The 15215-nt window shown below is 35.8% G+C and overlaps 1 protein-coding gene across 1 annotated transcript; it reads right to left on the bottom strand.

The window, feature by feature from the left end:
* Positions 1 to 535: 535 nt before the first annotated feature.
* On the bottom strand, positions 536 to 14696 carry LOC120424355 (gustatory and pheromone receptor 39a-like). The gene is made up of 3 exons (XM_039588452.1): positions 13830 to 14696; positions 786 to 947; positions 536 to 732 (listed from the first exon to the last, which is right to left on the bottom strand). The coding sequence occupies exons 1-3, from the start codon at positions 14694 to 14696 to the stop codon at positions 625 to 627; spliced, it is 1137 nt and encodes a 378-aa protein (XP_039444386.1). The 3' UTR covers positions 536 to 624.
* Between the last annotated feature and the right edge of the window lie 519 nt (positions 14697 to 15215).

Raw genomic sequence — 15215 nt, 5'->3', positions numbered from 1 at the left:
TTCGGCTTTATGGCTTTTTGATTCGCATTTTTTTGTATCATAAGTCTGTACTTTTTTCGTATGATTCTTATCAACTATGACAAAACATTGTTTTTGGATAAAAAAAAAAACAAAAAAAAATGCTTAAATCGATTAAAGGAGAACTCAAAATTAAACATGTTTAATGATTTAAGAAATATAAAACAGGAAGTATAATATTATCTTAGGACAAAATTTGTTCAAAGTAACATCTGAACTCGAGAAAAACTTAATTTTTAAAACTTTTAGAATCATGCTGGAAAAATCCAAATCTGTTTTTGGAGTTCGTGGGTCAATGATATTTTCGGCGTTATTGACAATAAAGAAATAAAAGTCGATAAATTTGTCAAAATCGATCAATCGCGGTGAAAAAAAAATATTATAAACATAGATTATTAACTGAAACTTCTGTTTAGAAACCGTTCATATATTTTTTTTCTGAAGATGCCAAATCAATTTGTAATGCTCTTAAAATTGTAATAATGAGAAATTGCCCATTTTTATCTAGAGACCTGGTTGAAACATTTATTTTAGAGTGCATGAAATTTTAAAACAAATTTTATATTACCAATAGAGTGTTGCATTTTCATTTAAAACATTTAAAATTCATGTTGCACTCGTGTCGTTACCACCTCCATTCTTATTCGTTAAATCATTTTCCAGCTGCTTGAACTGAATCAGTATCACCAAGTAAGTAACTATCGAGCTAAAAACCTGTAAAAACGGTCATAAGATCAAATCTATCAAAACCCCACCAAAAGAAGTACCGTGTAAATCACACTGTTGTCAATGTCGAAGAATCCGTACGCGGAAAACTTCTTCTTCTGGTGCAGATTCTTCAGCAGAAACTTGTTGATTTGCCTCGTCACTTTGGTGTTTTGCATGCTGTAATCGTCAAAGTGTCTCGTGCAGAGTGCGGTCTCGTTGGCCTGTTATTATGAGAAAAAAATAAAAAAAATAGTTTCAAGAAATGTTCAGTCGGGGTTTTTTTCTCATATTTTTATGAATTTCAATTTGCCAAGATTACCTCATCACTAACGCTACTGGCCAATTTCACGGTAAAGCAAAGCTTGAGCATCTGCAGCTACATCCAAACACCAAAGCTGCTGGCCACTTCCTTGATGAGAGCACCCAGCTCCATGTAATTTGAGGTCGTTACCATTGCAAAAATCTGGTACAATTGAAAGGTACCTTCGAAAAATGTGGTAAATATTGCAAACAAAACGGGAACCGAAAAAGCCTTTCCCAGTGAGTGAACCAAGGACACCGTGTCAAAGTACGACTCCATCAAAAGTGTCAAGTCGTCTGCTTGTGTGGAGCACTTTTTTAACCGTTCATTAATGACTTGAAGATTTGTGCGTATCGTAATTAGGAACGTGTTAAACATAATTATGAACAGATCGCCTAGCACACCAAAAGTGGCAAAAGTCAGATCAATTCCGATGAAAACCCATTTTCGCGTCCAATTCGATGAGTAGATTTGCGAGCCAGTTATAAATACAAAATTGTAAAATACACTCAAAAATATCTGCAATTGTACAAGCAAAACTATTCTAGTGCGTTTAATTTCGCTCACAGGATTTGATTTTATCTTTCTTTGAATGACAAATATCTTGTTCAATGACAGTAATACATACTTTGATTTTAGAATCGTATTTAGAAACATAACGTAGATCCAAGCGACTACAGATTCACCATCCAATATACCTAGCAAGCTGACAATGACTCCGTTCAGCTCAAAGTCGCTTTTGAAAGTGCTCAGTACATACCACTGGTAAAAGATTGACAAAATTGTTATAAAAGTTACATTAATGAAAACAATCAAATGACGATTTTTAGTGCGACGAAATTTCGCAGTTCTTTTATCGAAGTGGACCAATGTAATTGCGAGCAAATTTGTCACTGCCAAAATTGTTCTCAAAGGATCACTGTTGGCCATCGTGTTTCAAGTGTGGGTGCTTTCTGGCATGAGAAACAAGTTTTCTTTTAATTATCTGTGTGGTTTTTAATCAAATTGCAATTAAATAATGTACCTTAATTTCAACAATTATAAACGTAAAAGTAATCTAATAAAATAGCGGCATCTTACCTCTTTGGCTGCCCTCCCGGTATGCAAAATTGTCACGCAAAGTTTAGCGATCCACGGTGCAATGGAGAGCACTGACATGCTAACTTCTGCGATGATTGTCAGCGTGTCGTTCTCTTGCAACCCGTAAGCGTATTGGAAAATTTCAAACAATTGAAGTGTACCCGAAACGAGCATTTGTACCACATACGATATCAATGGAAGGGAAAAGCATTTAATCAACAGAGGGTACAGTGCAACAGATTCCTGGTGCAAGCGGCTAATGGGATACCAGTCTTCGCGTTTCGCTTCCATCATTAGAACTTTAATTTCTGATATGTTTTTCCTTAGCATGTATACGAGAGTGTTGAATAGTATAAGGTATATGTCGTTGGAAAATGTAACTACCATGAACAACGTGTGAATTGTTGCGTTGAAAGGGTTTAGGATGCTTCCAGTAATTACATATATAAACGTCGTGCAAACAAAAACACAGCAATTCAAAACTGAGCATATAATAAGCCATCGCTTTGACATTGACTGAACTTGTTTGAAATCCAAAAATCCTCCATAAATGATAGTTCTCGTTTGCAACGACTTTAGCACGTTTAGCAGTTTGACCATATTGTTACGCCGTATGAAGTTGTTCATTATTTTCAAAAAGTATTGAAATAAAACTATTTGAAAAGTGAGCATTCTCATAAAAATAGGCACAATACCGTAACGCGCAAAATCAGTTTCAACATTTTTCGTAAGTTGCCATAAATATACAGAATATATGCTACCGTACAAAACAAGATTGAGTGTTGCAAAAGTGGACATAGTTCCAGAAGTTTCATATTGATTCACTTGTGGATCGAGCCGTATCGCGGTAAAGGCAAATAGGTTATTCAAGCGTAAAATGGATCGCAAAGAATCTTCACCTGTCATGGTTCTAAATGAAACTAGCTCCACAATAATAATAAAACGATAACAACATCACGGTGGAGCTTAAATTGATTAATTATGACCACACCTGACAGGTATTTGAAACGGTGATAATTAATTACACCACGAGCATTTTATTCAATTGGTCCAACTTTAGCTCAATAAATAAACAGTTCGATTAACTATGAAAAAGTTATGCTTTTCTTAATTTTTCTTACTCTTGGCAACACCTTTATTTACAAGCAATAACTGTTCCAAAATGGATTATGATGTAACACACAGCTGAAAGGAACTCCAAAACTCTGTTTTGTACCTCAAAAGAACTTATTGTATCTGATTATGCACCAATAAAACCGAATTTGAATTTGAAAAAGTTATGCTTTGAAGACGAAACAGCGTGACCACCGCTGTCCTTATTATTTCAGCAACTCGATTCCTCTGTGCTCTCTAGACTCTAGCTCTTAACTAGATAGGAATCCCACTGAGGCATCGAACTGTGAACATGTCAACTTCACTGCCCCTGATCGCACAAATGTTCCATATGCATTTTCATAGTTTTTGAGTTATTGATGCAGTTTGGTTAAAAATCGTGTGCTCTTTCAGAAAAGCATCTAGTACTTTGTTCTAGAAATCAGGAGGAAATCCAGTTTTTCGCGAAAACTTAACACGTAGGAGAGCGTTCTTTTATTACGTAACGCAAAATTTGGAATTTTTGACCCCCCTCCCCCCTTTCGTAACAAATCGTAACAGATGAGTAACGCGTAACGTAAGGTATTTTTGCATTTTTTTATGAATGCTTGATTGAAAATTTTGCGTTACGTATCAGAATTTTTCAGCACACCCCCCCTCACCCAATTTTCGTAACAGACACCGACACCCGTGGACACCCCCTATTCCCCCTAACTGCGTTACATAATAAAAGAACGCTCCCTAGGCTTATGTGTGGGACAAACTTCAAATGCTTTTTTTCTCAGCTTGCTGTTTTTGCATATGGGACATTTATGCGAACCTGGGCAGTGCATTGATAATCAAAAGAGCCCGTATAAATTTGTCTAGACGTGAAAATTATATTGGAGTCGTTTCACCCTAATTCAAATTCAATATTGAAATTTCTGATCATACTGAAATTTGGCGCTAGCTGTTTATACTGAAAAATCGATCTGCCTCTTCTTTTTTGGCACTGCCCCAAAGTTTAGCTATTTTCGCCATTGTTTCAAAAATCGAAATGTTTTAACATAAGGATCTGATGACACCATAAGATTTAGTTCCAAATTCCTTAAAAAAAATAGTTTTTTTTTTCAATTTGTTTCCAAGTTATGACCATTTGAGAAAAAAGTGGGAATTAGATTTAGGGCGTCCAATTTTCCCGGGTTTTGAATTTCCTGGGAAACGGGAAAAATATTTTTGAAATCCCGGGAAATTCCAGGGATCCGGAAATTTTTTTAGCAGTCATATTATGTTTTCATAATATTTGATATGTTTTCAAACTTAAAATCACAAAATTAGCTCAATAATAATTATTGGTGACAATGTACACTTCAATCTTAACATGAACGACAGTTTTTAAATAACTTAAAAGAAATTAAATTAATCGTTTTTTGTGTTCTTTGCTATGTTTTGGATTTGAAAAAAAAACTACAAATTTCAATTTTACGAAACGAAAAACGAAACTATTGGCACTACGCCCCCCGGGGCATGGCCTTCCTCTAACGTGGGATTTCTGCTCCAGCGCCTCTGACGAGACAGGAGAAACCGGGACCGACGTTTTACTTCACCATCCGATAGAAGCTCAGTGGATAAGGCGGGAGAGATAGAATTTCAATTTTAATGTGATTCAAATTAAATAAGCGTTTCATAAATATATTTTTCTTTTATATATTTTGTTATATGCCATAACTAGAAAATCCTGATTTTTTTTAAATGTCTAAAAAAACGAGAAGCGACAACCTTTTTTTTTTTTTTTTATCCTTGGATGGCCCACCTCTTACCCATACACAGTTTTTGTAGCATGGAAGGTTTACGAGCAGATATCTTTCGATAATTCGTCGTTCGTATTTTGAGAGTGTCCTGTAATCTTGACTCTACTTCCGTGTATGCCCATCCATTTCTCTCGTGTCCTATCTCAAGGCGCTCTAACAAATCCTTTGTCGAGTCATTTTATCAATCAGATTGCAGTATTTTTATCCATTTAGGGTATTGGAACCATTTGCTATTCCACGCACATATGAGCCCATAGGGTTAAACCGCGCCCAGATTCGCGTTACTTTTGAATAAATTTATCATATGCGGCCAAGTGATCCCATGCGATGTGTACCGATAATTTTTTTAATGATCCGATAATCAATTGTCTTTCATATATTTATAGGACCTTTTAAAAAAAAACTCTAGAAATAAAATGATACCAGTCAATGTCGAATTTCAGATAAGTTTTGAATGTCTAATTTTAAATAAAACATATTTTACTAATTGTCTTTAAGTTACTACCGCCAACTGAGGAAAATCAGGACTACAGGCTGAACAGGTACAGGAGATTTCAGAGCAATAAATTGGGAAATCGGTGTACTAATTGTTTTGTTCTGTTCCTGTTTTCACCGAAGTTATTCAAAACACGATGCAAAAAATTGACTTAAATAGCTGTACTAATTTGTTACATTTGTTGTGATTTTGTGTTTGATGAAAAATATTTTAAGATGATATTTTTTTTTTCAAATTTAAAATCCTAAATATTTATATAATACCCAGTTTTTAAAATAGAACATAAAATTAAATAAAAATTAACTAAATCTTAAACAATGTTCCCTAAAAGGCCAAATTAAAGCTGATATATGCCGAATACAAATTTTAATGCTTTAAATTTGTATCGATTACTATGTATTCAACTGTTCATCTATTTCTACAACCAAATCTGAATTTCCAGACCAAAATTTGTTTTGTTTTGTTCAAGTTCGGAAATTTCCGGGACAAATTATGAAAATTCCCGGGATTCGGGAATTCCCGGTCTAAACAAATCCCGGGATTTTTGTCCCGGGAATTCCCGGGATGGACGCACTAATTACATTGTTGTGCTTGAAACTCGTCATTGAAGAACAGCTTTTAGTTTTTTTAATGTCTTAAATGTTTGTATTTTATGATATTTTGATAAAGTTGTGCAGACATATGTCAACGGTAAAATGATACTTTTAAAACGAAATCGTATTGTGTTCATTTTCAAAAAATGATCAAAAGCTTAATTCATAAATTTATAAAATTTTCAGAATTGGTCAACCGTGAACAATAGTAGTTTATGCAACAAGTTGCAAAAAGAGGATCTTTTCAGCACAAGTCGTACGTTTATCCAACGAGGTTCACCGAGTTGGATAAATACGAAGAGTGCTGAAAAAATCAAGTTTTGCAACGAGTTCCATACAACATTTTTTGCAATTCCGAAAAAAACCCATTGAGTGAAATTTTAAGTCAAATTTTCATGTATTTTGTCAATAAATCGTTTAAACCAAAAAAATGTTGACAACTTTTCAGCACCCATTTCAGTGCTGAAAAGTAGAACTTTTCAGCATTTATTTTTAAAAGTGTTGCTATTCGATTCTGTTATTTTTTGTACAGAAAAGTAGGCTATTTCGTCGTTCAAGAATGACAGGAAAAGTAAGTAGTTTCACGACGGAATTGCAAAAAAGTAATTTTTAATGCAAGCAATCACTATCAGATGTATAAAACATACACACAAAAATTGAGTTCTTGTTAGTTTTAAATTTGATTCTTCATCTGACAAATCATGCGAAAATCAATGTTTGACTTTAGTTTTGATGTTTTCGAAAAAAAATACGATTTGTGTTAAAAAAATCGCAGCGCTGCTAAGTATTGTTCCACCATCTCGTGGTACAACTCAAAAGATGACATTTTCAATAATAAAAAAACATTAAAAAAATAATATTTTGGGCAAACTCGTTTGAGTGTTAAAAAAGTTAATTTATCATTTTTTTTACACTTTTACTTTTATTTCTAGAATTCTCATCAAGAACTATAACTATGCCGATGATTTAAAATCGGGTAAAAAATACTGTTTTCAAATTACTAATTTGTTTAACCTTTTTATTGCATTTTTGTCTGGGCAGTGGTGAAAATTGTGTATAGATTTATATAAACATAAACTAATGATTTGCATCAATGCTTTTTATTGTCAAAGAAAAAATACTGACAAAATTTCAGCAAAATAAACATATAAAATTATGTTGATAATTTCTGGTTCCCGGAAGAATTGCTCTTCTTATAATTTACACGATCTTTTTTTGCCGCTGTTTGAAAAAAAATATCTTCTCAAATTGTAAAAACTCAAAATTTAAAATCAAAATTTACTTTCAAAACTTTAACGACCCCCGTATATTTAATAAATGTAGGGAAGAGTGGGGAGATTTGATCCTTTTTTTTGTATCGCACATAACTCTGTCAATTTCTCACAAAATTATAAACTTTTTGCATGAATTGAAAGCTTAAACATTCATCTATGTTTGGCTAATAAGGGTATTTCATCAGATGAACTCTTCGAATCTTGCCAAGCGTTTTAAAAAAATATTTTAAAACGGCATTTTTAAAATGTTAGGGGTAACTTGATCCCCCTTTCAACATTTTGAAGAAATCTTAAGCAAAATGTTTCTTATTCATCCAAACTTTTAATTTTCTATAAGTTACAGCAATTTCACATAAAACCTGTACGTTTGTGTTCAAAATATAACAAGCTTAGTATGTAAAATATTTAAAAACTTAAAATATTATTTTTTAGACCAAAATTAAGCATGTTTACAAAAGCTGGAAATTTTTGTTTACAAAACTTTTGAAAAAAGGTTCAAACTGCAGTAAGTTATGTACAACTATACTAAAGAAAACTATGTATGAAAACCCAGCCCAATTGAATAATCTTGAGGCTGATTCCAGTGACTGTAAAAATGCAGGGATCAAGTCTCCCTAAGCACACTTTTTTAAACAATTGATTGTAAAAATAGTATGACGATAAATTTAACATCAAAGGCGTAAGGGTTTTGGAGTTGATAAGTTTATCAAACAATTCATGTATAAAAAATATTTTTTGCCTTTCTTACTAAAGAAAGGTATAGGTTTTACTTTAAGGCAGGACGTCATTTCCATCTTCGTAAATATGTCGATTCAGCATGAATTTTAATCGGAAAAATCGTCAAAAAATCACACTGCATCGATTTTTGACGCTCTATCGATTCACCTTGACAGAACTCATCTATCTCCAACCCTCGAATTTTGAGAAAATAAATTCCGTGGAGGTCGAGTGATGTTCGTACGTGGTAAAATTTTGCAAAATTTTGTGTCGCGCCATTCTCAGCTCCCATATATCCGATTTCGATTCTTCTAAATGCAGATGAAAGCTAGTGTGCTGAACCTGGGCGAGTTGCCGCGCAAATTTCGAAATATCCAGCTGTTTTCGGATGCGGCCAGACTTTTCAACAAAATACACAGTTTTCAAATGAAAATAAGGTCAATTTTTTTCATTTTCTTATCTTTTATTTATCTCAAAAATTGCATTTTTCGAGCCCTACAACCTCCCAAATTTTCATCCAGATTCATAATATGGTTCTGGAGTTAGAGCCGTTTGATTGACCTACCATAAGAAAAAAAATCCCTAAAAAAAGGTAAAAGCCCACCTGGTGACCTTCGCCAACATTTCCCAAGTAACCACAAGCACTTAATTGAAGTATTAATTCAGTACTAAATCAGCACTGGAATGTTTTGAAGTAGTAAATAAGCTTTTCGAATGCCTCAAAGTACCAAAACTTTGCAGCATTACAACTGGCATTAAATCACCATTTACGACCTTGAAAATGTGCTTCAAAGCATTTGATGTTTATCAACAAAGTAACCCATCGATACGGGAAACATTTCAGCCAGGCACGCTCTTATTGACTTTTATCCTTCTCCCGTCATACCGTCCCAATAAGCGTGCGGGCTAAGGCGCATTTCCTCCAGTATGTAACAGTTTTATTTTTGCGTAAACTGGGTTCAATTTCCGCTGACTGAAGTGTTTTTTTTTTGCTTTGTTTTTTTTTTTTGTGGAAAACTGCAGCCTGTAATGAAGCCAAATTTTTCAAAACATATGCCCATATCACAAAGGACATTATCAAAAGTTCTCTGGTAAATTGAATGACTTTTCTCGCAAGCAAAAAGCTGCTTTCCGGAAGTCTGATACACTTTGTGAAATTTTGCCAACCGTGGACCAAGCACTCCTCGGAAAAATAGTTCCCGTTAGCCGTTAGCGAGTACTTGTCCCTATTAACCTCAAGCTTTCCGTTATTGATTGCACTGCACTTACTGGCTGGCCGCAATTTGCTGAGTGACTCGTAAATAATTTCCGTCCAACGAAATGACAACGGGTTTTTGAACCAGAATCTCGAAACAGCAGAAAGAAAGTCTTCATTAATGTTCGATGCATCAACCACATCGATTAAAACTTTCAAAACAAACACTCAATTCCGAATACATCAGTTGGCTGGCGCGCATCCTGGAGATCGACGAGAAAAATGCAAGAATAACATCAAAGTGTCACATCACACATGACACGCAACAGGAGAAAAAAACAAAGGAGGCCCACCACCAAGTGTGTGGAGCAAATAGCTGTCCTTTTTTTTTCCCCCAGACTTGACGTCGATAAAGCAGTTTTTTTTGTTCGAGCTTTCGGTGAGGCATTAAATCGGCATCACTGTGCGCCACTTGAAATATTTCTCAAGGGAAAAGTGCTGATTTAATGTTTTGAAGCATTATTTGCTGGTATTAAATGCCAATATAATGCTGATTTAATGCCGCTATTTAGTGCCTCGCGGTTACTTGGGTTTTCATTTCTAATTTTATTCGAAATTTCTTGCTACATTCATAGTACAGACCATGAGTGAGCATCTGAAACAAATTCGACATCGATCGGCAATCCCGATCAATTTTTAGAACGATTTACTTTTTGCCTTTCTTACTAAAGAAAGGTACCCAAGTAACCGCGAGGCACTAAATAGCGGCATTAAATCAGCATTATATTGGCATTTAATACCAGCAAATAATGCTTCAAAACATTAAATCAGCACTTTTCCCTTGAGAAATATTTCAAGTGGCGCACAGTGATGCCGATTTAATGCCTCACCGAAAGCTCGAACAAAAAAAACTGCTTTATCGACGTCAAGGCTGGGGGAAAAAAAGGACAGCTAGCTGCTCCACACACTTGGTGGTGGGCCTCCTTTGTTTTTTTTCTCCTGTTGCGTGTCATGTGTGAGTGTGACACTTTGATGTTATTCTTGCATTTTTCTCGTCGATCTCCAGGATGCGCGCCAGCCAACTGATGTATACTGAAATGGGTGTTTGTTTTGAAAGTTTTGATCGATGTGGTTGATGCATCGAACATTAATTTAGACTTTCTTTCTGCTGTTTCGAGTTTCCGTTGTCATTTCGTTGGACGGAAATTATCGATTATCACTCAGCAAATTGCGACAAGCACTGGCTAACGGCTAACGGTCCACGTTTGGCAAAATTTCACAAAGTGTATCAGACTTCCGGAAAGCAGCTTTTTGCTTGCGAGAAAAGTCATTCAATTTACCAGAGAACTTTTGATAATGTCCTTTGTGCTATGGGCATATGTTTTGAAAAAAATGGCTTAATTACAGGCTGCAGTTTTCCACAAAAAAAAAATAAACAAAAAAACACTTCAGTCAGCGGGAATTGAACCCAGTTCACGCAAAAATAAAACTGTTGCACATTGGGGGAAATGCGCCTTAGCCCGCACGCTTATTGGAACAGTATAACCACAGAGAACAGATGTACATCACTGAACAAAAAGCACCGAAAAACGTGTGTTAAAATTCAAACCAAGATACGTTGAAAAGAGCTAGGGTGTGCATCATCCGCCTAGATAGCGCCACTTCAAAAATCACGATGACCTACAGAAGCAGAACGTTGGACCATCCATTCACTGCACAAAACATTCCGAACGAACGACATCAGACCAATGTCTGACTGTCCTTCATCGTAGGGGTACGATTTTACGCGCGAAAGAAAATAACAAAATCAGCTGTGAAGGTAAACCAAACGAAATCAGAGTTAACATGTGGAAAAGTACTATTTTAAGCTATCGTTCAAAAAAATAATTTTTAAACAAGTTTTCTGCTATGTTTTTTTAATGTTAATGCATTTTTGCATTATTTGCAGTCAATTAAAATTGTACTGAAGTAAATTTAGTTTATAAACGAGAAAAATATTATTTTTCTGAGGAAATTATTGAGCCATTCTACATTGTTAAGTCAAGTAATCTCAGCTGCGACGGTGGCACCGCCAAGCGTATCCTTTACACCCTAATTTATTTGATGCAAGATTGTATGCAACACATTTTGTTAGTGCTGCAGTGCTTACACACAAGTTCGAGCCTAGATGTACATCTGTTCTCTGTGGTATAACGGGAGAAGGATAAAAGTCAATAAGAGTGTGACTGGCTGAAATGTTTCCCGTATGGATGGGTTACTTTGTTGATAAACATCAAATGCTTTGAAGCACATTTTCAAGGTCGTAAATGGTGATTTAATGCTAGTTGTAATGCTGCAAAGTTTTGGTACTTTGAGGCATTCGCAAAGCTTATTTACTACTTCAAAGCATTCGAGTGCTGATTTAGTACTGAATAAATACTTCAATTTAGTGCTTGTGGTTACTTGGGTATAGGTTTTACTTTAAGGCAGGACGTCATTTCCATCTTCGTAAATATGTCAATTCAGCATGAATTTTAGTCGGAAAAATCGACAAAAAATCACACTGCATCGATTTTTGACGCTTCGTCACCAAGTCGACAAGTTGTCAAGTTGAGCTTCGAATACTGGCGCGAGAATGCTGGCGCATATATTTTGTGGCTCGACTTATACTCATTTTGTAGTAGCTTGTCTACCGATGTTTCCTTCAATATGTAAGATATCGTAGCTTTTCGGTTTCTTTTGCCCTGTCGGTTTTTGCATAACTGTCCAATGTTTATGCAAAAACCTTTGTGACATAGGACATTCATCCGGCTACAATCAATTTGTTTCCCGTGCGCTCCTAAAATCGCCTAAATGTAGACTTCATTTTCGTAAGTTTATTTAACAGGGTTCATTGGATTCCAATAAGAGCTTTCTAAGCTTTTCATCGTTTATATCGTTTTCAAAGTGTTCAATGCTGGCGACTCCAATGGCTTTCTTCCTAAGGTTCTCGCGATTGAGTGTGTAGTGGTGCGGTTGTTAAAAATAGCTATCTCTGACTCTGTCACTTTCGTAGAAGCTGAATGGCTAGCTTCCCTGCACCGTGCGGCACACGCGGTTCACTTGTACCTCGGTTTTGCTTGTCTTGGTGCGCTGGTACGATGAACCAAAACACCAACACCACACAAAAGGGCTCGTACCGAAACTAGAAAACCAAAACCGCGGTGTGCGTTGTTGGGAAGCTTGCTATGATCGCGTTTGTCATAAACGCTTGTTTGATTAGAAACGTACAAACATATTGTACGGTTAAAAATATTCATTTGGTGAAAATTGCGTTTTTTATTTCTTTTGGAAATCATATCATTCATAATACTCATAATATCATCATAATACTTTGCTTTCATCATAAGACTTTCTTTTGTGCTGACGTTATAAATAAACAAAGTCGATGTTATTAATTGAAAGAAGTTCTACCATTTTTATATTCTTTAGTAAGAAAGGCCCTTTCTCACCCCAGGTGGGATTAAATCGGGTTTTTAAATATTTTTTTAGTGTTTTCTATACATATCAAAACAAAGAAAAAAGATCTCTTAGAAGTTTTTTGCAGCTCGTTTTAGAAAAAGGTGTGTAACTCAATCTAAACATTTTTTAATTTTTTTCTTTGTTTTCTACAATGAGTTTTAATTAATTTCGCACAACTTTCTAGAACAAAGCTAATTGTTTTACCCACATGCTGACGAGATTCAGGCTTGGGATCAAGTGTCCCCGGGGATAAAGTCTCCCCACTCTCCCCTATGCACTTACACCCTTCGGCAGTCGCGTACGTGTACTTTTAAACACTTCTGGAGTAAAAAATAGCAAAAAATGAAAATTTAGTTTATTGGACCATTTAAAAAAAACTTCAAACTTGTAAAAAAAACCAAAACACGTGACTCCCGAAAGTTTAAACAAAATTTGATACTTAGGTCAGATTTAAAAATATGCTATTTAACAAATTCTGTTGGTCTCGGGAGAGAACCGGGAATTTCCTAACCGAAACCTCGTGGCGCGTGGATTCGCCCCAGATGACGGTTTTCGTTTAGAAAACGTTTGTTGGCAAACTTAAAATAAATTTTGAGTGAAAAAATAATCAAAACATGGGAAATTTGAGGATTTTTGTTAAACATGTTGAATCAAATTTGGGAGGATTATATGTTGGAGTTTATGCGATCTAAAAATCAATTTACAAGTTTTGTTTTCGTGGCAAACATTACACTATAGGGAAATTTAAAAGAGAGTTTCTTTAGTTAGAGCAAATCTTTATCAATCGGAAATGAAATTCATTCGTTTTTTTTTTGTTTTGGCAAAAAATTTGACAAGGTTGTTCCCTAAGACCAAAGAAGCAATTTTTCGTCAATCATGTATTTAAGAAACAAGTAAACAACTTAGCTCTCTGTATTTTTTTCAGAAATGTCGTGGGCACCAAAAAAATCGCTTAATTTAACATTTAATTTTGTACCGAATTCGGTATAATTTTACCGATTTTACAACTGCTGAACGATCCTCGAAAAAATGCTACTTTATTTTTGGATGGCGCCTTAACTTCGAAGCACCAGCGCCCAACTTACCAAGTAATAAAAGCGACTGCACTTGATAATCACCGCCAGCCACAGTGCCAGCTGAGGCCCAATCCAGATGAGTGTCTTGATGGTGGTCAGGTAGGCCCGTTCCGTTTCCACCACCGGCCATATCCCGAACACGTGACAGTACAAATTCCCCGTCAGCAAGAACAGCATCTCCAACGTCATCAACAGTAGAAACAGCCCAAACGATCGGTTGATCAGTTCAACGCACTGAAGCACTTTACTGTGTCCGGTTAGCAGGGGAACCACCGGTTGGGATTTTCCCAGGGTAAACGCGAAAATCATCCGAAAGTTTATCGCGATTATGAGCTTTTCCAGGGACCAAAGCAGCATCAGTAGGTAAACTTCGTAGAGCGTGAAACTTATGCCGTCTATTGTGTACAGGATTTTTATGACCAAAGAAGGTACGCTGAAGGCATTTTTGCTCAGAAAGACGACTGGTATGAACACAAAAAAGTAAAGAATTATTACGAAAAACGTGACGACGTCGGAAGTGCGGCGAAGTTGGGAGCAATCGATGGCAAAGGTCGACTGAAGATCTTCCAGCAGGGTGGACACCTTGCGCAGTGAGTTATCTTTTATGATGTTGTTGAGCGTCAGCACCGTCATGCAGATCTGGTTGACCACACTTTCGGCGAACCAAATGAAGAAAATAAGGGTTGCCTTATTGTGCGGAAACAGGATCGGATCGCAAAAGTGGAAAAATATCGTTCCCAGCGAGATGATTTTGGTGAAGATTGCGTACGCAAAAAAGCATCGCTTGGAGTGATCGGATTTGAACTCGCGAAGAACCGGGTACCCGAGAATGGTTAAAATTCGCACCAAATGATGCTGAGACTCGGCGAAGTGCATCGTGATGGCAAACGATTGAAAGTAAACGGGGGTTTAACTTTGGTAACAGTTAGTTGCAATCCTATTTGGAAGATACATTTACTGATTGAAGCAAGTGTCAGTTAAATGATGTGTTATTTGAGATAAACATTTTAAAGTGTTCGTTTGTGTTGAAGATTTGCAGCTAGTAATACTAAAATGGGAACTGGGGAAAAATAAAACCACTCAGGAGATCAAATATTATGAAACATGAAAAGAAGAATATGTGAAAAGGACTTATTTAAAGTATTTTCTTCAAGGACTTAAAATGAACATAACGACGTGGTCGTGCTATCTTGTCGCACCCGCCATTTTGACGTTCCGAGAAAAACGCGTTTTAATGTTTGACCTTGAATAAACAAAAACGAAAGCACGCAATGTAAACAATAACAAACACGTTTTGTTTGGTTAACCATTCTGTGCATTGTCCCGAAGTTTGGTTGAAGTTGGTTGCTGGAGTCCCGAGTTATAATTACAAATGTTTACGGTAGTCTAACTTGT

This window comes from Culex pipiens, chromosome 2 (assembly GCF_016801865.2).
Source record: "Culex pipiens pallens isolate TS chromosome 2, TS_CPP_V2, whole genome shotgun sequence".
In the NCBI taxonomy this organism is placed as follows: Eukaryota; Metazoa; Arthropoda; class Insecta; order Diptera; family Culicidae; genus Culex; species Culex pipiens.
The sequence above is the reverse complement of the archived record's forward strand: the minus strand, read 5'-3'. Positions and strand labels throughout refer to the sequence as shown.